The sequence below is a fragment of the Arachis ipaensis genome, chromosome B9, assembly GCF_059453495.1.
Source record: "Arachis ipaensis isolate K30076 ecotype BB chromosome B9, ASM5945349v1, whole genome shotgun sequence".
Classification (NCBI taxonomy): Eukaryota; Viridiplantae; Streptophyta; class Magnoliopsida; order Fabales; family Fabaceae; genus Arachis; species Arachis ipaensis.
The window spans coordinates 14,059,907-14,087,086 of record NC_142444.1 but is presented as its reverse complement, the minus strand read 5'-3'; the positions used below and the strand labels follow the sequence as shown (position 1 = coordinate 14,087,086).

Sequence of the window (27,180 nt, the reverse complement as noted above, 5' to 3'; positions counted from 1 at the left end):
CATTAAATAACATAGGAGAATTTTTGGGCTATAGAAAACCATGCTTCCTCTCTGAACGTTATTGAATGAAAGGTCGTCAAAACCAAGAAGAATAGAAAGCAAAAGATGAATTTAATGGATAAACATAAACGCACTGCAAGGCTTGGTTTAGTGACAACTATGTTTAACTTGCTAGGAGGTGCACCGGGTTCAAATCCTAGCTATGTCTAGGAAGTTGATATATGGAGCCCATTGGGAAAGGGAAGGAGGGTGTGTGTGTAAGAGTACTTAACAAGACAATGAGCCAGCAAGAAACTATTAGGAAGCTGACAACTATATACATTTTCACATTATATGAGAATCAAGACCATATGTACAATTCATAATAAGATGCTCTCAAGATGTTCATCTTCTGGACGGCACCACAGGGAATCCACAAACATAGTTACCAAAAAACAAAGAATCCTGATGTGTTTGTTGAATAGATAAAACTGTTAATTTCTAACTTAAATTTTTAAACCTTGTAGGCCCACCCATGTGTGTCCAAGTATGCCTGCACTGCTTCCTTAATGGCCAAGTTCGGTACTAGTTGCGACGGATCCAGTGGTTCTCGCGTCACAGGGTCAAATCTACCAACCTATTTTACAATATTTTAGATGAATGCATACTGAATTTAAAATTAAAAGCATTTGATATAAAAGATTAGAACATGAAAATCAAATAACCTTCTGCAAATGATCAAGAATCACTGCCCTCTCATATGTAATTCCGCTCGGAGTGATTACGGGATCATGAAAAATATCAAGTGTGATTCTGCAGCATAAGTAATCTGGCACCTGTAGACTCAATAAACCATGTGATCAATGATATGCCATTATTTTTGAGACACCACATATGAAAGGATAGTGATCAAATGGCATGTACACACCTCAGTAGGTGTGTCACCCTCTGCAGCTTTACTGAAGACTCTTTGTAAAGCCTCTAACTGTTCCAATTGAGAAGTGGTAGCATCATCTAAAAATCCTTCCATGTGGGACATATCAAGAGAGTGTTTTTCCTTTAGAGCGGACTCGCAAGCTTCCCTGATACAAGAAGATATTTTATGAAAATAATATTAGATACAATGGCTAAATTTTCAATAACCATTAACCAATATAGAATTGAAATTTTGGTAACTGGTGGAAGAAAAAATGAAAAATCACAACGTAGTTTATAAAAAATATGATCAACACAGCTGATAGTAATAACCAATCATTCATGATGACCCTTGGATAATAGGTCTGACAATCACCAGAAAAACATACTTCAAGCTCTGCAAATCCCACGATCGCTTGGAAGATGTCCGTTCCCACTCTTGGTATTTTGCTCTCGCAAGCTCTCTCCATATTTCTTCTACCATATAGCCCTTGGGATTGGCGCCTCTCCCAAGATCCAAAGCCTTAAATTAAGTATCACAATCAGTGTGAATAAGGAAAAATCAATGTAAATATCTTAGAAAAGTTCATTACACAGAAAATCAGCAGTGAAGTTTATATTTAATCAGATGCTAGTCAAATCAAAGAGAAGGAAGCACAATGTCCCTTAGCAATTCAATAGTAAGCCAAATTGATCAGATAATCTGTGACTTGTCATCTATAACAAAGTATATTATCATCGAAATAAGAAATGATAAGGATGGAGACATGAGTGTTGGCTAATGTGGGAATGGATACAAATTGTCTCTAACTAATGTTTTGTAGCGCCGTTACTTTTCTCCATTGGCTCTCATAACCTAACATGAACCTACTAGGTATCCATGTTTTCATATCTTCAAACATGGCAGGCAAATTGCAATACCAACAAAAGAAAATAAGGGACAATACATGATTTAGAGAACAGTAATGGGAAAGCAAAATATCCTGCACCAGCCATCCACCAGAACAGCAAGCAAACACTAAATCACACTACCAATGGGCTAAACCACATGAAAGGACATTATAAGGCACTAACTGAAACCCATATTGCTAATCTTTCCATGACAAAGGTTTGAGTGGCAACCCCACCACAATCCTAAAAATGCAATTTACATAGAGGGATCAAGATTGGTGATTGCATGCAATATCAAAGAGCATAACAAGAGCTCATTTCTGATAGTCAAAATTCAAATTCATAGGACGCACTTTTGAAATTAAAAAAAAAAAAAGGAACCTCCCCCATCATAATTGTTCTAAGAACTAATATTATAATTAAGGGTTTATGTAACTTGTTCTTCCTTTCTTTTCCCTGCAATTTATCTTCAACTTCAATGCACATAGACCTCTGCAATATTATTAAACCTACACAAAATGACTTGTGCATTTATTTGTAAAAATGACGCTATAATTCCAGAAATGGCATGATCAGTATATATTTGTTAACCAAGCCTTTAACTCATGGAAAGTGATCCATGTGCACCAATAGGTAGTTGAACCATTCATCAGGTACAAAAGTGATCTACTATTAAATTCACAAAAAGTAAAATGCAAAACATTGTAAAAGCTAAACACTCATACACCATGGAAAGGCTTAACCATGCAATGAAGCATTAAATAATTTCAAGCAACAGCTATAACTAATGAACAAATGAACAAGAGATATTCAATGACGACTAACCTTCTCTAATTCTCTGATACCCTTGGTATGTTCTTGTTTCTGTAGCAATGCAAGTCCCAACATATAGTGAGCCTAAAATATATACGTAAGAAAATTCAGCTGGGCACAAGATAATCAGATCAAAGAACATAATCTAAAAATGAAAAGATCATGAACAATCTGCAACAAAATATCAAATTATAAAACGATGCATCCGAACATTCCAAACAGCCAAACACAGTCAATAGCTTAGCTAGCTATAATGAAATGTAGAAAGGTAACTCACAACTAATGATTGTTAAAATGCAATACGACAGTATAGAAATGCAATTCTATTCTTAAAATGGCAGCTAATGATTGCTTTCCAAGAGAACTAACAACTAGATTCCCAGAATCTATTGCCATTACTGAGATCTAAGACCAAACAAACCAAACTTGAAAAACACTAAACTCAGAAGAAAATCGAATATTATACTTAACCAATACAACACAACCATTGAAGCTAAAGACTCCGAAATCTCTAAAGAGTAAAGACTAAACAATGATCACAAAAAAAAAAAAAAAAAAAAAAAAAAACGAGATTACAAAGACCTTAACCGAATGGTTGTCAAGCTGAATCGCTCTCCGACAATCTTCTTCCACTCTCTCCCAATGACTACAAACAAATAAAGCAGATAATAATAACACAAAAATACCCAAGCAGAAGTTAAAAAAAAATAAAATAAAATTAAAAATCAGGAAGTTATGTTATCATATACTATACTTACTGGCGCTTAAGATGGCAGAGAGCACGGTTCGTCCAATACACAGGAACATTAGGGCACAAAGTAATTGCCTTGAATCGCCCAAAAAAGAAAAACAAACAATGCAATAATCCCAAAAACGTTACAAATTTTCATTTTTTGAAAAGAAATATGATTATTGATTAATTAAAGGAAAAGGGTTAGAAAGCATACCTCTGTGTAGGCATCGATGGCGGCACCGAAACGGTCTTTCTTGAAGTAAGCGTTGCCATCTATTCTGAGTTGCTCCGCTTGCTTCGCCGCCGCTGACAAGGCACCACCACTTGGCCCCATTCTTGATTCTTCTCTTTCTCTCTCTTGATGGAACCAACTCTATTACAGTAATGATAATAAAATAAATAAAATATAATAATAATTTTACTTTATTATATTTGATGGGTGGGTCGAGGAAATGAGAATGGGAAGTGTGGAGAAATTAGGAGCGAAATGGAGGCGAAGAAGAGCGATTTAAGTTTGACTCGGGATTGTGCTTTGTGTGCTTTGGGGTTTAGAAGTTAGAACACCAGCGAACCTGCGACCATCCAGTCACGCTTACGCACCTAATTTAACACGCTTCATTTCACGAGTAAATAACAAAAATGTACCTAGTACCAAAACTCAGTTACTAAATTAATTATTATATATTTTTATATAAATATATATTATTTAATTTATTTTTATGTGTATTTTATATTACTAATTAATTTGATAAATATTCGTAAATCACTTAAAATATTGAGATTTATTGTTCATCTAGCTGATAATCTTTGTTATTTTCGATCCGATTGAACAAATGGTAGAGATAATTTATAAAGACATTTCGACGCTCAAATCAAAATATATTTTAGAGATAGGATTGATATAAGTGTGTGTAAGGTATCTTGGGAGCTTGCGATGTGTTGATTTGATAGGTGTCAAAATTTTAGACCTAAGAAGGATGATTCAGATTTTTGGGCCGAGTCATCGTTGGATCGTTGAGGTTGAAATTCGAATCTGTAATAATAACTAATTTTTTATATACGCTTACATAGTTAGGTAAATAAATATAAGAGTATATATATAACCAATTTGAGTTGGTCGAGTGGTCAGCTCATTCGTTTGCTTAAACAAGTGTCGGAGGTCTAAATTGCCTTATGCATGCAGTAATCTATTGGCCAATGGCAAACTCTTAAATTGAGCTCAGATCCATGACGGATTAATCTTTGACCTATCGTGTTGATAACATTTTTGTCCCAAAAAAATTTTATTCTAAATATAAATCAAAATTGATTAATTATTATTAAATTTATAATTTTATTATATGTAAATTGTGAAAAAAAATCTTTTAAAAGTAAGCAAAAAATGTAAAATAAAAAAATAATTATGCGCAGGTTTTATTATTTTAATTTAAAAATAATTAAATTCTCATTTCTTTTAGTTTATTAACTTGTTTAATTTAAAAGAGTTTGATTCATAAATGTTATTGTTTTAATTTAAGAATAATTAGGCAATATTTTTTTTATCTTACTAATCTCTTATTTTAGAAGAGAATTATTCGAATTTCACCAATATAATGGAGAAAAAAAAGGTTATTTTATTAATTATAATAGATATACATAAAAAATAATTATTAATATAAAATATATATTAAAAATAAATTAAGCAATATATATATTTTAGCTTATTTGATGAGTAATGAGAATGCATGAGTGATGAGAATGTGATAGGGTTAAGCAAATGGTAACTGGATTTTATTTGACGAATAGAAAAAAATGTAATGAAGAATGGATGGATGGTTTGTTACTCAGTTACTAGTTATTACTTAGTTTTATTGGTTGATGATTTACATTAGATGGGATTCAAGTGTTTTAAGAATTTAATCATACGATCTCCTATCTATCTATTTGTTTATTAGGATTGTTTTGGAATATTTCCCTAAATTTATTATTACTAAGAACTGGATTGAAAAATATAAAAAAAAATTCCGTTTTGATGATTATTTCGATTTCTTAAAAATTCCATAAAAGATGTTTAGGAGATCATTTTAATTTCTTATCAATTGACATAATATCTAATAATTTATTTTACGAATTTAATGATAATATTATAATCATTATTTTCTTCTTAAAAGAAAAAGTTATAATATTGACTACATATATATATTTAAAAAAATATAATTTAATATATGATATCACAACAACGTATTAAGCAATTTATAAGAAAATCAATTTATTTCTCTAGACCAACTATATCTAAAATGTAAGACGCAAAAAAACAAAAAAACAAAAAACAAAAAAAAAAAACATAAAACTAAAATATATCTTATAACCTCAAAATGACCAAGAAGAGAAGTTCATAATATTGTAACACACAATATGTATTATTTTAAATACGTGGATTTAGGTGTAAGATCTTTATCTTAATTTTTTTTGCGATCCATGTAAATTTGAGCATTGAAGTCTTTACAGATACTCTCCACTATTGACGATGACGAAGTCGGGATATTAAAAACTTGAAATAAAAGGATAATGTGTGACAACATCGTATTTCTAACTTGCTCTCTACAATTCTATTTAGATAACTTCTAAACTCAAAAGAGTAAAAATATTTTTAAACAAAGATCTATATTAAATAATAAAAGCCTAATAATAAAGTCATTTCTTGCATTTTTATTAATCTAGATATAGTGTCAACTTCTTGAGAGGTTTATTTTATGATTTGCGAAGCTTAATTAATTATCTTGTCTATGATATTTTTATATATATAATTATTTTTATATATATGATATTTTTTAATTTGACAAGTTAAAGACTATTCTGTTACGGATTTAAATTTTATTTAAAAATTTGTTGTTAACTAATAGATTATTGTATGTATAAGATAAACTTAAACTCTCAACATATACTAAAATAAAGAAGTAAACTAATTATTCGACTAATCCAAGTTTTTATTGACCGTTACTCTATTTAGATCTTGGAATTTCCATCTAGAGGGGAAAAAAAGAGAACCTTTAGCTTTCCAAATTCTCGATTCGAAAATTCTCATCCAATAGTTGTTTCATATGTTGAATAATCCAACTACATCATCTCCATCCAGCACCAAATCATCAACACCAGCTTATTTTGGAGCTTGCATAGATGCTATCATTGGTAGAGTTCTTATGTAAGTTTCACATAAACCATGATTCCAATGCCTGCAACATTTGAAATGTTATCACTCAGCTGAAAATTAAAAATCAGACTACTCCAATAGTGTGAGAAAAAAACACAGTGATGAACATGTAGATAACAACTAAAACATATATATGTAAACTTATTTTAGCGGAAACATTAATTAGGATCTTAAAAGTTGTGATTTTCATACCTGAATTGGTTGCCATAACAAGTCCTGATTACGGTAGAGTTGAACTTTAAGACTGATTGTGCAGAGCTTTGGTTACAGTAGAGTTGATCTTTAACACTGGTTTCTCTCCCTTTCCTTTCCTTCAGACGTTCATCAGGATGGCAGTTTCACGGTATTTTCATGAAAACTGTAAAACGTCGTGTATATTGAGGCAGAGAGAGGACCACCTTTTATGTGTTATTATCTTTAAATCTAATGCGTCTATCAAACATTAGAATTAACGGATGAGATTAAATCATTAATAGTTTATAGATAATTACAATTAGGCCACAACAGAAGTTTAAATTACAATAAACTTCCAACATTCTCCCACTTGACCTAAGTGTAATCATATTCTCACACATTACATAATTGCTTTAATATGGTAAAATACTTTGTGTGAGTTATGGCAGTCATGCATTTAATATGAAACACATTTCTTTCCATATACTACAACCACTAGCATCTTACTACACAAACTACATAAATAACACAATTTTATATCGGTCCCATAAAGTTTCTAGATCATTATGTTATAACTCATATAATAATATTACTTTAACTAGAAACAACAAACTATCAATGTTCAGAAAACACATAAATAAACATAGTGAGCTCAGAGTGTTAGCATCATTCAGAAGAACCAAGACCCATTCTATGTACATGTTCCTTAAATGTCTTTGGTTGCAATCCTTTAGTCAATGGATCAGCAATCATAAGTTCTGTACTAACATGTTCTATGGACACTCTTTGTTTCCGAACTTCCTCCTTAATGCCAAAGTACTTTATTTCCATATGCTTGGCACCTTTAGAATATCTATCATTTTTTGAGAAAAATATTGCTGCAGAATTATCACAATAAATTTTCAATGGCCTAGCAATTGAGTCAACAATGCCAAGTTCTGAAATGAAATTTCGCAGCCATAAAGCTTGATTTGTAGCTTCAAAACATGCTACAAATTCTGCTTCCATAGTAGATGTTGCCACAACGCTTTGCTTGGAACTTTTCCATGATATGGCAGCTTCTCCAAATAAGAATAAGTAGCCAAATGTAGACTTTCTTGTGTCAGCACATCCACCAAAATCTGAATCTGAGTAACCAATTACTTCTAATTGGCTAGACCTTTTGTACATGAGCATATAATTCTTTGTACCTTGAAGATATCTTAAAACCTTCTTTGCAGCTTTTCAATGATCCATTCCAGGATTACTTTGATACCTTCCAAGCATTGCTACTGCAAAGCTAATGTCCAGTCTTGTGCAAGTTTGCACATACATAAGACTTCCCACTACAGAACTATATGGAATTCCTTCCATTCGCTTCCGTTCTATGTCATTTTTTGGGCATTGCATAAGACTAAATTTGTCCCCTTTTTGAATTGGTGCAATTCCTGCGGAACACTTTTCCATGTTGAACCTCTCTAGAACTTTATTTATATAGGCCTTCTGAGACAATCCTAACAATCCTTGTGATTTATCACGAAAAATTTCAATTCCTATCACATAGGATGCCTCTCCCATATCTTTCATTTCAAAGTTTCTAGAAAGATATTCTTTAGTCTCACGTAACATTCCCAAATTATTTGTTGCAAGTAAAATATCATCAACATATAAGACTAGAAAGATAAACTTACTCCCACTGAACTTTCGGTATATGCATACATCAACAATATTTTCTTCAAAACCGAAAGATAGAATGGTATTATTAAACTTAATATACCATTGTCGTGAGGCTTGTTTTAGTCCATATATTGGTTTCTTAAGTTTACACACCATACGACCTTTTTCTTCAGTTGGAAAACCTTCAGGTTGATCCATATAAACTTCTTCATCAAGATTACCATTCAGAAAGGCAGTTTTTACATCCATTTGATGTAACTCTAAGTCATAATGAGCCACAAGTGCCATAATGATACGCAATGAATCTTTCTTAGAAACAGGTGAAAATGTTTCTTTATAATCAACACCATTCTTTTGAGTGAATCCCTTAGCAACAAGTCTAGCTTTATATCGTTCAACATTGCCTTTTGAGTCTCGCTTAACTTTGAAGACTCATTTACAACCAATACATTTAGCACCTTCTGGCAATGCAACAATATCCCAAACTTTGTTATCTTCCATGGATTTTAACTCTTCTTTCATGGCATCAATCCATTTTTCTGAATCATCACTATTTATGGCTTGTGTAAATGAAACTGGATCTTTAGATATTCCAATATCTTCTTCTTGTAAATAAGTCTCATAATAGCTTGGAATAGCTGACTTTCTTTTCCTTTGAGATCTCCTCAATGGTATTTCTTGAGACTCATTTCTTTCTGATATTTGTGAGTTAGTTTCTTCATTGGGAGCATTATCATTCAAATCTTGTTCATCACTATTAACGTGTTCAACAATAGTTGGAACAACTCTTTGAGTAGGTGTGGATAAAGGAACACTAACATGTATAGAAACATTAATTTTAATTTCCTTTATTTCTACATTTTGATGATTTTCACTCCCACTAACTTCACCATTTTCAAAGAATTTTGCATTACCAGTTTCTACAATTCTTGGACTATGGTTTGGACAATAAAAAATATACCCTTTAGACTTTCTGGATAGCCAATAAAATAACCACTCACTGTTTGAGAATCTAATTTCTTTTCTTGTGGATTAAATATTCTTGCTTCTGCTGGGCAACCCCAAACATGTAAATGTCGTAAACTGGGTTTTCTATTAGTCCATAACTCAAAAGGAGTCTTTGGAACAACTTTACTAGGAATTCTATTTAGCAAATACATGGCAGTCTTTAATGCATACATCCACAAGAATGTGGGTAAAGAAGAATTGCTCATCATACTTCTAACCATATCCATTAACGTTCGATTACACCTTTCTGCCACACCATTTTGTTGTGGTGTGTATGGCATTGTGTATTGTGCACATATGCCATGTCTTTCTAGAAGTTTTGCAAATGGACCAGGACATTGTCCTGTTTCATTATGTTTTCCATAATATTCACCACCTCTATCTGACCTAACAACTTTCACCTTTTTGTCTAATTGCCTTTCAACTTCTTTAATATAAATCTCAATAGCATCAACTGCTTGAGACTTTTCTTTAAGCAAATAGACATATCCATAACGTGAAAAGTCATCAATAAAAGTGATGAAATATTTTTCTCCACCAATAGATGGAGCATCAAAAGGTCCGCATACATCAGTGTGTATAATTTCAAGAAGCTGACTACTTCTTGTGGCACCTTTCTTGTTTTGTTTGGTTTGTTTTCCCTTAATACAATCCACACATAACCAAGATCAGTAAAATTTAAATTTTGTAAAATCTCATTCTTTACTAATCTTTCTATTCTTTCCTTGGATATGTGACCCAAGCGTTTATGCCACAAAAATGCAGAACTTTCCTTAGGCGTATTTGGCCTAACTATATCATTCTGGTACTCAATAAGCAAGGATTCAGAAAATTGATCAAGAAGTTTTAATTTATACAAGCCATCAATTAAAACACCATAACCAACAATATTAGAATTTTTAAATAAATTAAAACAACCATGTCCACCATTAAAAGAAAAACCACAATTGTCTAATTTTGAAATAGAAATTAAATTCCTAGACATTGAAGGTACATAAAGAGTCTTAGGTAAATCTAAATGAAAGCTTGTATCCAACACCAAACGATAAGTTCCTATTCCTTCAATTGGCGCTTTCACACGATTTCCCATGTAGAGAAACATCTTACTTTGACTTGTGGTTTAGATCGTAAGGAATCCCTGCATTACATTAGATACATGAGTTGTAGCACCAGAATCAAGCCACCAAGAATTATGAGGAATATCAATTAAATTTGATTTATAAGTACATACATATGTTTCAAATATACCTTTCTTTTCGAACCATGCCTTACGTTTAGGACAATCCTTTTGGAAATGTCCTTCCTTCTTACAGAAATGACACTGTCTTGTATTGGCATGTCCTTTCTTCTTAAAATTCTTGGGCTTTGTCTTTAATTTCTTTTCTGATTTGCCAGCTCATTGAACCAAGTTGACAGAATGACCACCACAATTCTTAAGTCTATTTTTTTCCTGTATGAGCTTTCCAATCAATTCATTAACGTCCCATTTTTCCTTCATGACATTATAATTAATTTGAAAAGCTCCATACTCAGAAGGTAATGAGTTCAGAATGAATTGCATCATAAAAGAGTCATCAACTGTCATACCCAGTGACTTTAATTTTGTAGCTATATTAGTCATCTCAATAGTATGCTTTTGCATGCTCTTAGACCCATCAAACTTCATGGCCGTGAGCTGTGACATTAATGTACTAGCGAGTGACTTATCAGTAGAACGGAAGCGGTCTTCCACAAACGCAAGATATTCTTTAGCACTTTCTGTTTGTGGAAGGGTAGTCTTAATATTGCTTGCAGTAGTCATTCGCATAAACATAAGGCTTAATCTATTAGAACGTTCCCATGTCTTAAGTGCATACTTTTCATCCTCATCAGTGACAATGAGTTTCTCTCCTAAAAGTGACAAGTCAAGATCCAAAAGACCTAAATGGAACTTCACTTGTTCACTCCATTCAGAGAAGTTTAAACCATTAAACATGGTAACAGATGAAGCTTGTGAATGAATTGAAATACCTTTCATTTAATCATATAATGCTCATATTAAGTTTAATTTTATCATCTACTCAGATCATAGAACATAACAAGCATATTACAGTTCACCTTTGGGTAAAATTCTATAATATACTAACATATTAACATACAAATAACTGCCATATTTATTATACTTGAAGATTAAAATTTTCTGCCAAATACATATACCATCTTTGGACAATACATATATCTGACTCAAGAATAATAATTTTTCTCGTTCAAGTCTATTAATAATAGAAGAGATTTTCTTTGGGTAAATCTAATTCTAAATTTAATTAACACATTATTAAATATACTAGCATTTTACGTTATAAGTTGGTCACTTTGGTGTACACAAGCAGTAAATAATCTAAATAAATTTAATATTATAAATAAAATATTTATAGATTTTTCATAAAATTAGAGTATATTACGTACTCAAAATAATTTCATAATTGTCATCAATACTAAACTTAAACTCAAGATTAAATTCATACATGAGTATAATTTATGATCAAATTAAAATATTCAGAAGAAAACATATAGAACATATACAACCACAAATATGCAGTTTTTTGATGGCATGAAATTTAAAATCCACTTAATTAAAATCTAATTATAAATAATTAATCAGAAACATGAAGCACCGTGAATATCATAATTAGATCAGAGAAAATCACATACTTTCAAAATACATGTGATACCATATGTAAACTTATTTTAGCGGAAACATTAATTAGGATCTTAAAAGTTGTGATTTTCATATCATAACAAGTCCTGATTACAGTAGAGTTGAACTTTAAGACTGATTGTGCAGAGCTTTGGTTACAGTAGAGTTGATCTTCAACACTGGTTTTTCTCCCTTTCCTTTCCTTCAGACGTTCATCAGGATGGCAGTTTTACGGTATTTTCAGTGAGTGGAAACTGTAAAACGTCGTGTGTATTGAGGTAGAAAGAGAACCCACCTTTTATGTGTTATTATCTTTAAATATAATGTGTCCATCAAACATTAGAATTAACGGATGAGATTAAATCATTAATAATTTATAAATAATTACAATTAGACCACAACAGAAGTTTAAATTACAATAAACTTCCAACAATATATGCATAAAAAATCCATCAATACTTGTTGATTCTACCTCTCATCATGTAATTCTTGCTCATGATTTAAACATCATTACTGTTAAGAATAACTTGAGAGGAGGAAAATCACAACTAAATTTGATGGATTGAGATATGTATTTTGAATTTGTTATCTAATAAAATAATTAAATTGGTCTCCAGAAGTTATGAGATAATAATTAAATAAGTCTCTCGGTATTTAATTAACCTGATTAAGCTACGTTCTTAGTTTTTAAATGAATCAAGTTACCACCAGTTAACCAATTAACGACGTTAATCACTGATATAAACGTTAACTACCATATTATTAGAAAATAAGGTAGCATAATAATAGTTTTAGTGTTGTAGTTACCCTTTTATTTCTGCCTATACATACGCATAATATGTGTTTGTTATATATGCTTAATTTTCATATTTTTAGTTTTTTATATATGCACTATTTCTTCATAATTTCTCTTTTTCTTCATCCATGTCTGTGCTCTCTTGAATCTTGATTTTCATATTTTAGTTGTGATTTTGCAACCCTTTTACAAAGATGACATACTACTAAAGAATCTGACATGCCATGATAGAAAAAAAAATTAGAAAGTAATTTAATTATTAACTCTATTTATTAATTAATTTAAATACTTTCTACTGTCAAATTTTAATATTATATATTATGTTAGAGCAAGTTATAATTTTTTAAAAATTTAATTATTCTGTTAGTTTTTATCATTTTATTAAATTTGTAATTAGGACTTTATACTTTTTTTTCTTTCAATTAAATTTTTATACTATTTTTAATTTTATAATTAGGCCATTTTCATATTAAAAATATTAAAATTAACGGAATATTCTTTATAAAAAATATGTGGCTAAAGATCTAATTAGGTTTCTAATGATGGATATTTTTAATTTGTAAAAAAATATTCTATTAATTCAAATATTTTTTACATTGACAATAACATAATTACAAAATTAAAAATAGTATAAAAATTAGGGCAAAAAACCATATTAAGCCACATGCAGAAATGTGTAACCAAAATACGCCAAACAGAAATTTGTTTCAGCAATAAGCCAAGCGGCATATTTATATAAATCGAACCACCTAGGTTCGAACTCTATTAGCAAGTAATTCGAACCATTTCAGTTCGAACTACTACTGGAAAAATGTATATAATTCGAACCGGTTAGGTTCGAACCAGGAGAGCATGTAATTCGATCCGGTTGAGTTCGAATTATGTGGAGAGTAGTTTAGTGTAATAATTCGAACCAGGTTGGTTCGAATTATGAGGAGAGAGGTTGAGTGTAGTAATTCGAACCAGGCTGGTTCGAATTACATGTATCATGGTTCGAACCAGGTTAGTTCGAATTAGTAGGACTCAGAGCTCTATATAAACGCTGTAAACGTGATTTGCTCTCATTAGAGGGTGTAAGATGGCTAGTGAGGAGGAGAGTTTTGCTGTTTTGGTACACCACAGAGGATCCATCAAGAGGAAAACTCGGTCCGGAGTGAAGTTCACAGATAAGAATCCTCTCTATATTGTGGTGAATCGAACGACAAGCTATGATGACCTGGTTAGATCTGTGCTGATGAAACTTGGCCTGGAAGGTGCGAAGCGGATTAAGAAGTTTTTCTATCGCATTCCAGTCACGATCCTGCACGATACGGTGAAGTATGATTGTCTCACGATTGGTAGTGATGAGGACCTCCAAGTCATGTTTCTTTGTCGGAGGCAGTTTCCGGAGGTCCGCACACCAGAGTTGCTGGCAAAGCTGGTTGATGTGGTATCCAGCTCAGAGGGTTCGAACCGGAATACCACCAATGTAGCCACGGCAGCTGGCTCCAGTTCCATGGCTGCTGTGGCTTCTTCCTCCGTCCCAGTTTACGAGCCAACGGCCCAACTTGTCGCCTCCCCGTCATTTGCTGTTGATTTGAATGACGGCGTCCGTGACGAGGTAGGATCCTTTGATGTTCTGCCAAACGCTTTACACGGCGTTCCACCGGTTGGCGTCGGAGACGGAGAATTGGGTGATCCTGATGAGGACGACGTTGAGCCCGAAACAATTGAGGATGATAGCGGGGACGAGGTTGTAGCGGCTGGGCTTGCATTGGCTGGCGGTGGTTCTAGCTCTGGCACACAGCAGTATCCACCATATTTTTCTTCGCTGGACCTGGACGCCACGACGCATGAGGGTGCGTTAGGGCACGCTGTTGGATTCGGAGCTAGAGATGCGGAAGGGAATGCTGGTCTTACAGAGTTCCAGGTTGGTCAGCAATTCCAGGATAAAGATGAGGCCCTGTTAAGTGTGAAGACTTACAGCATCCGGCGAGGGGTACAGTACAAGGTGGTGGAGTCCGATCACCGCCGGTATGTGGGCAAGTGTTCCGAGTTCGGGAATGGGTGCACATGGTTGATTCGACTGAGTCTCCGGAAGCGCAAGGGCATTTGGGAGGTCAAACGGTACAATGGCCCTCACACTTGCCTGGCCACATCCATATCAAGTGATCACAGAAGTTTGGATCATTCTGTGATTTCGGCGTTCATTATGCCAATGGTTAGGGCTGACGCATCGGTTAGGATCAAGGTGCTCCTGAACGCCACGGCAGCGCATTTTGGTTTTAGGCCGACTTACAGGAGGGTATGGATGGCGAAGCAGAAGGCCGTTGGCCTCATCTACGATGACTGGGATGAGTCATACAGCGAGATACCTAGGTGGGTGTTGGGTGTCCAGCTGACGATGCCTGGTACTGTTGCGGTCCTCAGGATGAGCCCGGTTCGAGTTGGAGGACAGGTGGACGAGTCTGAAGCTTATTTCCACAGACTTTTCTGGACTTTCCCTCCGTGCATCGAGGCATTCCGGCATTGCAAGCCGCTAGTCAGCATTGACGACACACATCTATATGGTAAGTATGGGGGAACGTTGCTCATTGCGATTGCACAAGACGGGAACTCCAACATTCTACCTGTCGCATTCGCACTAGTAGAGGGTGAGAATGCGGAGTCCTGGACATTCTTTCTCTCGCACCTTCGGCAGCACGTGACCCCGCAGCCCGGTCTGCTGGTTATATCGGATAGGCACAACGGCATCAAGTCTGCGCTTGAGGCCCCGGACGAAGGTTGGTTACCGCCATCTGCGTACCGTGCATTCTGCATATGACACGTAGCGGCTAATTTCGCCCTTACCTTCAAGGGCAAAGACGCTAGGAGGCTTCTCGTGAATGCAGCGTACGCGAAGACTGAGGTTGAGTTTGATTACTGGTTTGATATACTGCGGTCTGAAAACCCGGCGATGTGTGAGTGGGCGAACCGTATTGATTACTCCTTGTGGACGCAGCATCGCGATGAGGGGAGGAGATTCGGTCACATGACGACGAATATCTCCGAGTGTGTGAACTTAATCCTCAAGGGTGTAAGAAATCTTCCTGTAGCATCCCTGGTGAAGGCAACATATGGTAGGCTGGCCGAACTCTTTGTTCGCAAGGGGCGAGAGGCTGAGGCCCAGGTGGGCACCGGACAGCAGTTCAGTCAGCATTTGGTGAAGTGTATTGAGGCCAACTTGAAGACGGCCAGGTGCTTCACGGTGACGTTGTATGACCGTGATAACTCCGAGTTCACCGTAGCGGAGACCACTCCGACTGGTACTTTCTCATTGGGTACTTACCGAGCATCGCTTGCCTCCCGGACATGTGACTGTGGGTACTTTCAGGCGCTTCATTTCCCGTGTCAGCACGCACTTGCATGCTGTGCCTACGCACGTGTCAGCTGGAGCTCCTATGTTCATAGCGTCTATCAGATTACCTCGGTGTTCAATGTCTATCGGATGGGATTCACACCTCCAATCCCGGAGGGCTTCTGGCCACCTTACGATGGGCCCACCGTGATTCCGGACCCAAACAGACGGCGTGCGAGAGAGGGGAGGCCTAGATCCACAAGGATACGGACAAATATGGATGAGGCAGATCCGAACAGGCCAAAACGGTGTGGCCTTTGTCGCCAACCCGGACACACTAGACGTAGCTGCCCACAGGTAGTAGGATCGTCTCAGATAGGGCGAAATTAGCTTCCATGATGTTATTGTTAGTGTTATTTACATTTAAGTTGTCTTGTTAGATGCATTGCTTGACCACGTATGTAACTTGTTGAGATTAATGCATTGTACTTTGGTTGTTGCGAGTAGTAATGAATATGTTGTCTTTCATTACAAGTACTGCTACAGGACTCGTTGATCCTCATTTTAATAACTAAACGAAATCATTATACCTTGTCATGTTTCATTTAATACAAATAGTCAACGTCCCCGAACATAAGTTACGAACAACATACATAAACAGAGCACTACATAACAAGAAAAGTACGCCTAACTATCATACATGACTGAAATAGAGGAAACAAAATACATGAAATGTGACTCATCTAAACAGATGCGAACCAGTACCACAGCGACGTGCTACCCGTGCCCTCTGACCTCGACGGACAAGTGGCTCCTCATCCTCTATCTCATCCTCCTCCTCCTGCGGAGCAGGCTGTACTGGTGGCGCAACACGCAACGGTGCTGCCGACGGTCCTGCGACAGACTCTGATGCAGCAGTGAAGGCGGATGTAGGGGTACCTCCAAGACGAAACTGCTGACCAGCGGATGAGGATGGAGGCTCGTTCAGATCAACATCTAAGGGGGGCTGGATCCCTGAGGTCTGGCCACCTCTGCGGGGGGTCACGTCACCCTGCATGATGGCGGTGATCTCATCTAGGAAGCGTGGACTCCCGAAGTCCCCAACAAGCGAGTCTGACCCAACAAAGTCTGCCCACTGTGATCTCGATATGCGCCAAGGTGTACCACCCTGCTCAGCCTGATCATCCGCTGGCACACCAACGAAGTAATCTCCAAGAGGGCCCGATCCAGGTCCAGCGTCACCAGTGTCAGCCCCGTCACCGAGCCCTGTGCCATACCACTCACCTCCATGACCGCCATCGTGTGTGCTAGTACCTCCATCGTGTGTGCCTCCTCCAACGTGGCCAGGCTGGTCGTCATCGTCGTCCCCATGGTCAGCACCCCTCCTCGCCCTATGTCTCGGGACTCGTCGTCCGCCTCTAGGGGGACTGGCGTCGTCATCATCATCCGTAGCATGATCCGGCCACCTCTACTGACGCTGGCTCCTCCGTGTCCCTACACCCATCCTCCTCTCAACCCTACGCCTGTCAGGCACGTCATCCGGAGGATCCATGTCAGGCACTCGCCCCGGACCCCGCTGTGAGGCCTCAACTGGTATAGGAACTGATCTCGGATCCCCCAGCTGAGTGTCCGCGGCCAAGAACCTCTTCCCATGCTGACTCCACCACTGAAGGAACTCATGAGACGGTCCGGGGTCGGCAACAACGTCGAACCTCAATACACTGTCCTGACGAGCGTCCCAGTATGCATGCCACTTCCGCATGGAAGAGGGGAACCATCGATTGCCGCCTCTCCCGTCCTTGGACATCAGAAAGTCGATGTTCAAGGCGGGACGCGGAGGGGCCTGTACCCCTCCAAACTGAGGAAGAACACGATCTATCTGATGCCACTCTATGACAGCAAAGTAGATCAGCGCGGTCACAGAGCGCCACACCGCCATGTGCCGAGGCTCCAAAACCTCCGGATGCAACACCTGAAGTACGTCGGGGCTACTGTACGGCATCCATATAAACTGCAGAACGAACCCACCCTTATCAGGGCAACTGTACGACCCAAGTGTAAAATATTTAACTTAAAAAGCATCACTTATTAATTAGCATACTAACCTCCCTGGACTGTAACCGGTCTATCCTAAGCCTCCACATCTGCACTCTCAGACCCTTCTCGTTACCGGAAGGGTTGTAACCTGCCCATCTGCACCACACACATGAGTTACATATACTAATATCTGTGTTTACATTATGCAATAGAGTATTAACATACACGCAGATCTGTAAGTCATATTGAAAAAGAATAGGCCCAGTATAGTACCTCGACGCCAACGGCCAGCTGAAAGTCTCATATCCTGCAGGCCTAAACTGAGGAAACCGCCAAAAGATCCAAGACTGCAGTAGCTGAAGCGGGCCCGCTAACTTCACAACATGTCTGTTTGCCACTCTGCACATGCACCGGTACAACCAGGCCAGTGCTGCCGAACCCCAGCTGTACGTACCCAGCTCCTCCAACCTCGCTACATACGGAAGCCATCTAATGTGAATCCGGTTACCAGACTTGTCCGCAAACAGCTGCGTGCCCAGCAACATCATGATGTACGCACGGACATATCGGCGAACAGTGTCATCATCTGCATCCTCAGGGCACTCACCAAAGGTCTCCTGAAACCAGCTGCAGTTCACTGCGTACTTCTGAACCTGACTGGGAGGAGGTATAACTCCTAGCAACTCCTGGAACCAGACCCAGGGTGGACGGCCGCCATCGATGTATATATGGAACTCTGACAGGCACCCGCTCACGTAACGGCCATCCACTGGCACACCCAGCTGGTATGCCACGTCCTGGAGTGTGATCGTGCACTCTCCGAACGGCATATGAAACGTGTGCGTCTCGGGACGCCATCTCTCCACGAATGCACTGACGAGCGCCTCGTCTAGCCGGAACCACCGGTCGTTCAGCCTTGCAAGATGGTATAGCCCTGCCATCTGCAAGTATGGAACGTATCTGTCATCAAGACGCATGCCCTGCTGCCGCCTCATGCTCCTAATGCATCGCTGGGGCTGCGCATGAAAAGAACCGCATACTGAGATATATAACTACACAGGTTTTACAGTAAACCGGTTTACATAAACCGGTTTACAGTAAACCGGTTTACATAAACGGGTTTACATAAAACGGTTTACATAAACCGGTTTACATTAACCATTTTGCTAAATTAAACAGCATAACATTACATGAAAGATAACTAACTGGAAAACAAACCCTAAACCACACAACTAAACCGCTAGCATATACCACAATTAACGAGATCCATTAACAAGAAACAAATTAAATAAACCGGCTTACTTAAACCACCTAGCATGAAACAACTACCCTAAACCACATAAAAAAACCGCTTGCAAAAACCGCTAACAAAAACCGCTAACATAAACCACCAACATAAACCACTACCAAAAACCACTGACTTAAACCACTAACAAAAACCACTACCCTAAACCACTAACATAAACCACTAACTTATACCGCTAGCTTAAACCACTATCATAAACCACCTACATAATCCCCTCACCTAAACCACCTACATAAACCACTAACATAAAGTACCGTCTAACCAAGATGCAAAACCACTAAGGCACAACTAACGCTTGAATCAAAAATATTTCCGTACTAACCTCGTCGTTGATGACCCCGGCTATATGAGCGACTCCGTCCAACCGATATAACCGTGCCGGATCGTCCCCCATCAGCAGAGTAGTCCGTTCAGGTCTTCCTCGGAGAGAATCTGGGTCGTTTTCTCTGAGATTTTGTGGGGTAGGGGGAGGGATAATGGTTCGAATGAGGGTGATTCGAACTCCTTATATAGTCGAATCACACCTAATTCGAACCAGCCTGGTTCGAATTATGAAGGAGTGCACTAAGAGTAATTCGAACCAGCATGGTTCGAATTACATGAATTCGAGTTCAAAGCATAATTCGAACCACCCTTGTTCGAATTATGTATGAGAGAAGTTCGAACCTTTGTGGTTCGAATTATTCAAAAACGGTCAACACTAAATCGAACCATGTTGGTTCGAATTATGAAGGAGTGCAATTCGAACCAGCTTGGTTCGAATTATATTAAAATACAGTTTGGCTCATTGCTGAAACGAAATTGGATTTGGCGCATTTTGGTTACAGGATTCTTGCTTTGGCTCAATATGGTTTTTTGCCCTAAAAATTAATTAAAAAATATAGACACCTAATTATAAATTTGACAAAACTACAAAAGACTCTCATATTTAGAAGAATTTGTACAAAGTCTTTGGTTATTTGAATTTTGAAAGAGAGTTTTAATTAGTGCATTGGCTACTTGATCAGAATTTTTAGTTTGATCATTGGAGGAGACCGAAAAAAGAGCTTATCTACAGAGATCGATAATGTGCATATCTCTTATTCGACCTTCGCATTTCAGATTTATATAGTTTAATGACAATTAGAATTTTGATGGTATTTATTCTCTATTAAATCTGAATTTAAAAGTTAACATCCTCTTTTATAATCCGACGACTCAATCTAACTTAGAGGCATGTTGGTTTTGGACTTTGGTTGGGGACAAAATATAAGGTGTACAGTGTTAATACTTAATAGTGGTTATTGTGGTTGAATAAAAGGAGGTTTCATTGGCAAGATCAGAAAAATTGGTTGTGGCTTTGATGTCAGTAGGTTCCTGAAAAAGCATATGTTGCTGTCTTGGCTCTGTGTCAAGGATGTTCTTTCTATGGATGTGTTCAAGTATTAGGGAGGTATGCAAATTTTGATCTTTGTCCTAGGTGCATTGCTTTTCCAAAAATGGTCTTATATTGTGTTAGAGATTATGTGAAAATTTAGATTGTTTGACAAAATCTATAAATTAATCTTCAGCTCTAAGATATGTATTCTTAGTTCTTGAAAAATAGTAAGGGGCAATTTTTTTAATTTTTTGCAAGTCTTTAGTAAATTTGGTGAGTAAGGAATAATGATATTTTCAATCCAGACAAACTGTAGTCACCGAATAAAATCACAGATTTGGCTCTAGCTTTAATGTAGGAACTTAGGTCATTTTTTGAGATGAATCGTGTTTATTTGCCTCCATCTATTAGTAATAGTTGGATATTGCCTTATTATAATACGTATAAGATTAATTGCGATGCCAGTTTTTGTAGTAGTAAAGACAAAATTGACTTTGTTTGTGTGAGCAGATATTAGAGTGATAATTGGCAATGAGGTTGTATGAGAATTTTAACTAGTAATAATATTTTTTATGAAAAATTATTTACTATTTAAAAATGTTTTTTTCTTACTTGAAAGTTGAGATGATAGTCATAAAGATGTTATATGTAAAACTAATTGTATGGAAGTTACACTCTTATTTAAAATAGAAAAAAAATGTGAAGTTCTGAACGCTTTTTAATTTAAAAAATCTACAATATCATGTATTAGAGTTAGAGGACAAATTTGAGACTAATTTAAAGAGAGACAAATAAAATGACAAACATCATGGCAAAGAGAACGCTCACAACAACTCAAAATCACGTTAAGCTCACAGCCCCTCGAAAGAAATTCAAAGATTACTTGAGTAGGGACCTTGCTACTACTAACTACCTTTAGGCTTAAGTTCTTTCTTTTTCTTCTTTGTTCTTTTTCTTTTTTTTTTTTTCTCAAGACAAAAAAAAATATTATAAACATATATTCAACCTTAAAACCAAAAGAGAATAAGTAGAAGAGAGAGATCATTCTCACGAAATTAAAGAGGTGAAATCAGCTCTCCATATTGAAGACGAAGACAGAAGTGACTAAAGACCAATTTAGATAGGTCCAAAAATATATATTTTTTATTTTTAACTTATGAAAAATTATAACATTAATGTGGTATAATTTTTAAAATTAAATTGTAATTTTTGTAAAAAAAAAAAATTTAAGTATTCATAAAAAAAATTAAGAAAATGACTTTTTTTATATTAATTTTTTTTTATTATTCTTCTTTTAAAATAAATACTTTTAAAATTAAAAAAATAAACACAATAATTTATTTTTAGACTATTTTTTTTTTAAAATTAATTAAATTATTTATTCCTGAACCTAATGGTTAGGTATAGAGCAACATGACCTCCACCCTAGCATAGGAAAACAGTATTACGATGTTTACTCTCTAAGTTTTAGGTCTCTAACCATCATTTCTAACGTTATATTGTACAAATATGAGAATGTGGGACAAATTAGGTCTTATCCCGGCTTCCATTTATAATAAACCAATTAATTAACCAGCTATTGATTTAGGTAAATGGATCATCAAAAGATATTGGATAAAACTATATTTGAAAGGAAGACGGCTTGAAAAATAAAATCTAAGAGATAAAAATAAAGATTGAATTAAATTTATGTATTATATTTGGCATAAAATATATTAGATTGAGTTATGTTTTAATATTATAAAAATATTTAAAAAAAGTTATAAAAATTTTACTTTTCATTTTTTAATTTTTTTTTAAAATATTAAAAAATTAAAATTTTATATTCCAAAAACTAGAATTTAATTTCAATATCTCATCACAATATTCAATGCCAGTCCAATTCTAAAAATCAAATGCAACCTAACTATACTACATACTCCGTAAATTTACCACTTCCCACTTTTCCTTTATAATAAACTAACACACCCTGTTTTCATTTCTAATTTAAGAGTATCTTAATTCGTTAATCAATAATGTTAGTCACTTATTTCATACAAAAAAAAATTACTATTTAATCTTAATTTGTTATTTTTATTATAAGTTAGTTTTATTAATTTGATTTATAAAAATATTATTCATATACTAAAATTAATCACTAAAATTAGTTACCAATATATATATATATATATGCATTTCAAATAAGATTTCTTAAATGGGAAATAATAAGATTAAATTTGCTAAGTATTGATGGCTTGACATAGTTTGAGTTACGGTCGTATGAGAGAGCGAGTGCGAGAGAGAGTGGGGGTGGGAAACACGGGAAGGGGGGCAGAGATCCAAGGGTTTGGAACAGAGAAGAGTATCGGCGGTTAGAACATGAGTCGTTCTCCATTTTTGTAAACAATCTACCTGAAAATGTTTCGAAGAGAGAGTTGTTCCAACTATTCAACTGGACTGGACGCATCAATTACATATACCTCTCTAGAAAACATAAAAATGGAGATTTGTACATTTTTGCGTTCATCCGTTATACCATTAAAGGAGGAGCCTTGAAAGCCATAGTGGAGATGAATCGACTAAGACTGAGAGGCAAGGTTGTTTCAGTCGGGGAGGCTAAGTATCGAAGAGTGTCGGAAACTGCGAACATGAATAGGGAACGAGGAGGAGATAACAGGCAAGACCAAAACTCTCGTGAGACATATCGGGACATAGGCCATGAGGGGGCTCTACCGATTGGGCAAGAATTACAGCCGAAAGAAGCAATAGCAAAAAGGTGTGGAACTGAAGAGAGGAAGCAGGTTCACGTGGCGGTGGAGGAAGCTAATATGGAATGGTTACAGAGAAGTCTCGTGGGGATTACAACAAAGCCGATTGACTTCATCTCCTTATCAAAAACGATCGCGAGGAGCTTTCCTTCTGTTGTTCAGATCAGGGAAATGAGAGCGCACAAAGCCCTCTTGACTTTTGATAGTGTTTTGCATGCTGAGGACGCATACACCTTTCATTTAAATGGCATTCTACAACTATTCCAAAAGGTATGGAGGTGGGAGGATTCACAGCGGTGTGAGACGCGAAGAGTGTGGCTCCAATGTGTAGGGGTTCCCTTGCACGCTTGGTCAGCAGCCACGTTCAATACGATAGGAGGTCAGTGGGAAAAAGTAGTTCAGTGTTCAGAAGCCACGAAATTGTGCAGTTCGTTCAGTACGGGTTATGTGTTGGTTGATACGTCTAATATGGACGGGATTCAAGAGTGGCTCCATCTCAAAGTTGGGTCCAGTGATTTTGATGTTTTGGTAAAGGAAACAGTACATGATATGTGGGAGGTCCGGCGTAAGGAGATATCTGTCGATCACGGGATAACCACCGATGGGTTATTGAATCATGGTATACTGAGTAGAAACTCCGATAGGAAGCTGACATCTGAGGAAGAACGGGATGGAGATTTGTTAATGGCGGTGACGAGGGGAGAGGAAGCTGATAAGGGTAGAATTGTAATTCCGGACGATATTTTGAATGAATGGAAAAGAGTAACCACTGATCAATGTTGCGATAATATCGCACCGTATCAAGCTTTGAATGGAGATAATAAAGGTAGTGAGGATTTTGGGGATTGTAACGGATTGAACTCGGAGGAGGACTCTGAAAGAACTGTGACATGTGCTCTTAGTATGTCATATGATGGGCTGCGGGTGGGGCCAAATAAGGAGGAAAAAAAAACAAGCCTGCCTCACTAAGGGCTGGACCAAAAACAATGCTAAGGACATGGAAATGGGTTACTTTAGTTTGGGCCTAACCCAAACAGCTCATGCGGCCACTAAGCATGGACCTGAGCTGGTTCTTCCGGGTCGGCGAGTTGGCCCGACTAGAGGCATCCGGATGCTCACCAACACGCGAGGAAGGAAACCTACCCATGTTGAGTGCGTCGGCCTCCTTGATGGAGGTGGGGGCTGCCGCGATAATGGGGGACACACCGGCAGTGGATGGCTGGTGGATCCAGGGTGTCGGCTTACTTCCGCGGGTGATGGAGATTCCCAAACCGGTGGAGATGATGCGGTTGATGAAGGGTTGGTGCTTACCAGTGGGGATATTGATCTATCGGACACGGCGGCACAAGGAGAGGAGGCGCTGATAAGACCCATCGCTGTGGCAGCAGGCGACGGAAGCTCCCTTTATGGCGTGAAGAAGGATGGCGCGAAGACAGTTGGTGACCACGCCAAGGTCTTTGATCCGGAAATAGGGTCTGGTGAGCAGGTCGAACATGGGATTGTCGACGGCCTCTTGTATGATCAAGATGGAGAGTAGCTGGTGTATGAACAAGGTGGGAAAGGCTTTGGAGAGGCTGAGGTTGGGACTGAGGGCAGGCAGGACGAAGCTAGGAAGGATGACGGAGTTTGTGAAACCGAGTTTTCTAAGTTGGAGGAACAAATATTGGAAAACAAAAGGACTTAGGAGTTGGTGGTGGAATCAGGTGTTGTACTGTATAACGAGGAAGACGATATCATGGCAATTCTTCAAGAACAGAATGAAGAAATAGATCAGAAAAGAAAGGAGGCAAAGCGAAGAGCAAAGCTGAGGCGATGCCGACCCAAACATAATAAACAGGTGTGTCAAAATAGTTTTAAATGATTTTTGCTTCTTGGAATGTTAGGGGGCTACGGGGTAATGGTAAGATAAGGATGGTGAAGGACCTAAAACATAAACATAGGCTAAACTTGTTAGGCTTGGTTGAGACTAAAATGCAAGTAGTGACGCAATTTGATGTTTCAAGAATATGGGGGAGTGACGGTGCAGGGTGGGAGTTTGTAGGATCGGAAGGTGCTTCCGGGGGACTGTTGATCATTTGGGATGAACTGATGTTTAAATTGAAAAATTTTTATAAGGGGAATAGATGGCTATGTATTGAAGGAGTTTTGTTACAGAATACTTTCGACTGTGCTTTTTTCCTGGTCTATGGTGCGCATACTAGAGAAGAGAAGAAACATGTATGGGAGGAGTTGAGCTACGTAGCTGGGTTATGTCAGGTTCCTTGCTGTTTCATGGGAGACTTTAATGAGATAGTTCATGTGGAGGAACGAAAAGATACCACTTGTCTGCCTTTGTCTGCTGAGGACTTTAAGAATTGGATACAAGATATGCACTTAGTGGATTTGCCGCTCACAGATCGTAAGTTTACCTGGTTTCGGGGCTGTTCTTGGAGTCGTATTGACAGAACTTTGGTTAGTGTGGAGTGGCTAGAAGAGTTTCCAGAGACCCGGTTAAAAGGGGGAGCACGGGGTTTGTCAGATCACTGTCCTCTAATTGTGGAAGGGAACATGCGGAGAGAGGGTCCAAGACCGTTCCGTAGCCTAGATTCGTGGTTCACTCATGAAGGGTTTCTTAGAATGGTTAAGGAGGAATGGAGAGGTCTAGGAGAGATGCGGTTCACAGATAAGTTGAAAGCTTTTATGGTACCTTTGGGGAGGTGGCATAAGGCCAACTTTAGTGACATGGATAAAAAGATTTTGAAGTTTCAGGAAGAGATAAAGAGAATTGATGATATGGTAGGTAGTGGAGTGTATGATGGCACGATGGAGGCAAGAAGAAAGGCATTAGTTACTTGTTGTGAGAAATGGTACGTGAGAAAAGAAATGCACTAAAAACAAATGTCGAGGTCTCGACAAGTGGCGGATATGGACAAAAACACGAGATACTTCCATAATGTAGCTTCAGCAAGAAGGAGGAATAACAGGATTGATACCTTGGTAGTTAATGGCTGACTTATAAGGAACCAAGCTAGAATCAAAATAGCTATTAGAGAGTTCTATAAGGAGTTGTATCATCAGGAAGCGTCTCCATTGGTGGGGTTCAGGGATGGTCTGGTGGGGAGGATTGATGAGGTTGATTCAGTGCGTTTGGAGGATTTGCCGTCGGTTGAGGAGATCAGAGAAGCGGTTTGGGACTGCGAGTCATCCAAAGCACCAGGTTGTGACGGGTATAACATGAATTTCATCAAGAGGTGCTGGGATGAGATTGGGCCTGAGTTCACGGCAGCTGTATCGGGGTTCTTTCAGACGTCCAGGTTACCGGCTGATGCCAATATCACTTGGGTGGCTTTGGCACCTAAGTTCACTGGAGCAAAGGAGATCAAAGACCTGAGGTCAATTAGTATGGTTGGGTGTGTGTATAAGGTTATCTCGAAGGTGCTCGTTAGGAGGATGAGATCAGTGATGCCAGGGCTAGTGGGAGAGACTCAGAGTACTTTTGTAAAAGGAAGAAAAATACATGACGGGGCTCTCATTGCATGTGAAACCGTTCACTGGCTTAAACAAAGGAAAAAGGAGGCAGCAATTATTAAGCTGGAATTTCAAAAA

The 27,180-nt window shown here is 37.5% G+C and overlaps 3 protein-coding genes and 1 pseudogene across 3 annotated transcripts; 2 read left to right on the top strand and 2 right to left on the bottom strand.

Moving 5' to 3' along the window:
- Positions 1 to 295: 295 nt before the first annotated feature.
- CHIP (carboxyl terminus of HSC70-interacting protein) lies at positions 296 to 3,913 on the bottom strand. The gene is made up of 8 exons (XM_016321284.3): positions 3,546 to 3,913; positions 3,357 to 3,424; positions 3,181 to 3,244; positions 2,611 to 2,682; positions 1,284 to 1,417; positions 908 to 1,061; positions 705 to 815; positions 296 to 616 (listed from the first exon to the last, which is right to left on the bottom strand). The coding sequence occupies exons 1-8, from the start codon at positions 3,663 to 3,665 to the stop codon at positions 494 to 496; spliced, it is 846 nt and encodes a 281-aa protein (XP_016176770.1). The 5' UTR covers positions 3,666 to 3,913; the 3' UTR covers positions 296 to 493.
- Positions 3,914 to 7,361: 3,448 nt separating this feature from the next.
- Positions 7,362 to 8,141, bottom strand: LOC148543815 (secreted RxLR effector protein 161 pseudogene; annotated as a pseudogene).
- Positions 8,142 to 14,327: 6,186 nt separating this feature from the next.
- On the top strand, positions 14,328 to 15,635 carry LOC148543814 (uncharacterized). The gene is made up of 2 exons (XM_088498724.1): positions 14,328 to 14,741; positions 15,210 to 15,635. The coding sequence occupies exons 1-2, from the start codon at positions 14,328 to 14,330 to the stop codon at positions 15,633 to 15,635; spliced, it is 840 nt and encodes a 279-aa protein (XP_088354850.1).
- A 184-nt stretch (positions 15,636 to 15,819) lies between these two features.
- On the top strand, positions 15,820 to 16,538 carry LOC148543813 (uncharacterized). The gene is made up of 2 exons (XM_088498723.1): positions 15,820 to 15,837; positions 15,960 to 16,538. The coding sequence occupies exons 1-2, from the start codon at positions 15,820 to 15,822 to the stop codon at positions 16,536 to 16,538; spliced, it is 597 nt and encodes a 198-aa protein (XP_088354849.1).
- The last annotated feature ends 10,642 nt before the right edge of the window (positions 16,539 to 27,180 follow it).

Bases quoted from the DNA above. Each gene is read 5' to 3' on its own strand.
- CHIP (XM_016321284.3), bottom strand. From the start codon at position 3,665: ATGGGGCCAAGTGGTGGTGCCTTGTCAGCGGCGGCGAAGCAAGCGGAG. The intron at 3,245-3,356 runs GTAAGTATAGTA...ATTTGTTTGTAG, and splicing joins CTCTGCCATCTTAAGCGCCA to TCATTGGGAGAGAGTGGAAG. The intron at 1,418-2,610 runs GTTAGTCGTCAT...ACTTAATTTAAG, and splicing joins GTATCAGAGAATTAGAGAAG to GCTTTGGATCTTGGGAGAGG.
- LOC148543814 (XM_088498724.1), top strand. From the start codon at position 14,328: ATGGCTGCTGTGGCTTCTTCCTCCGTCCCAGTTTACGAGCCAACGGCC. The intron at 14,742-15,209 runs GTTGGTCAGCAA...TTGGGTGTCCAG, and splicing joins CTGGTCTTACAGAGTTCCAG to CTGACGATGCCTGGTACTGT.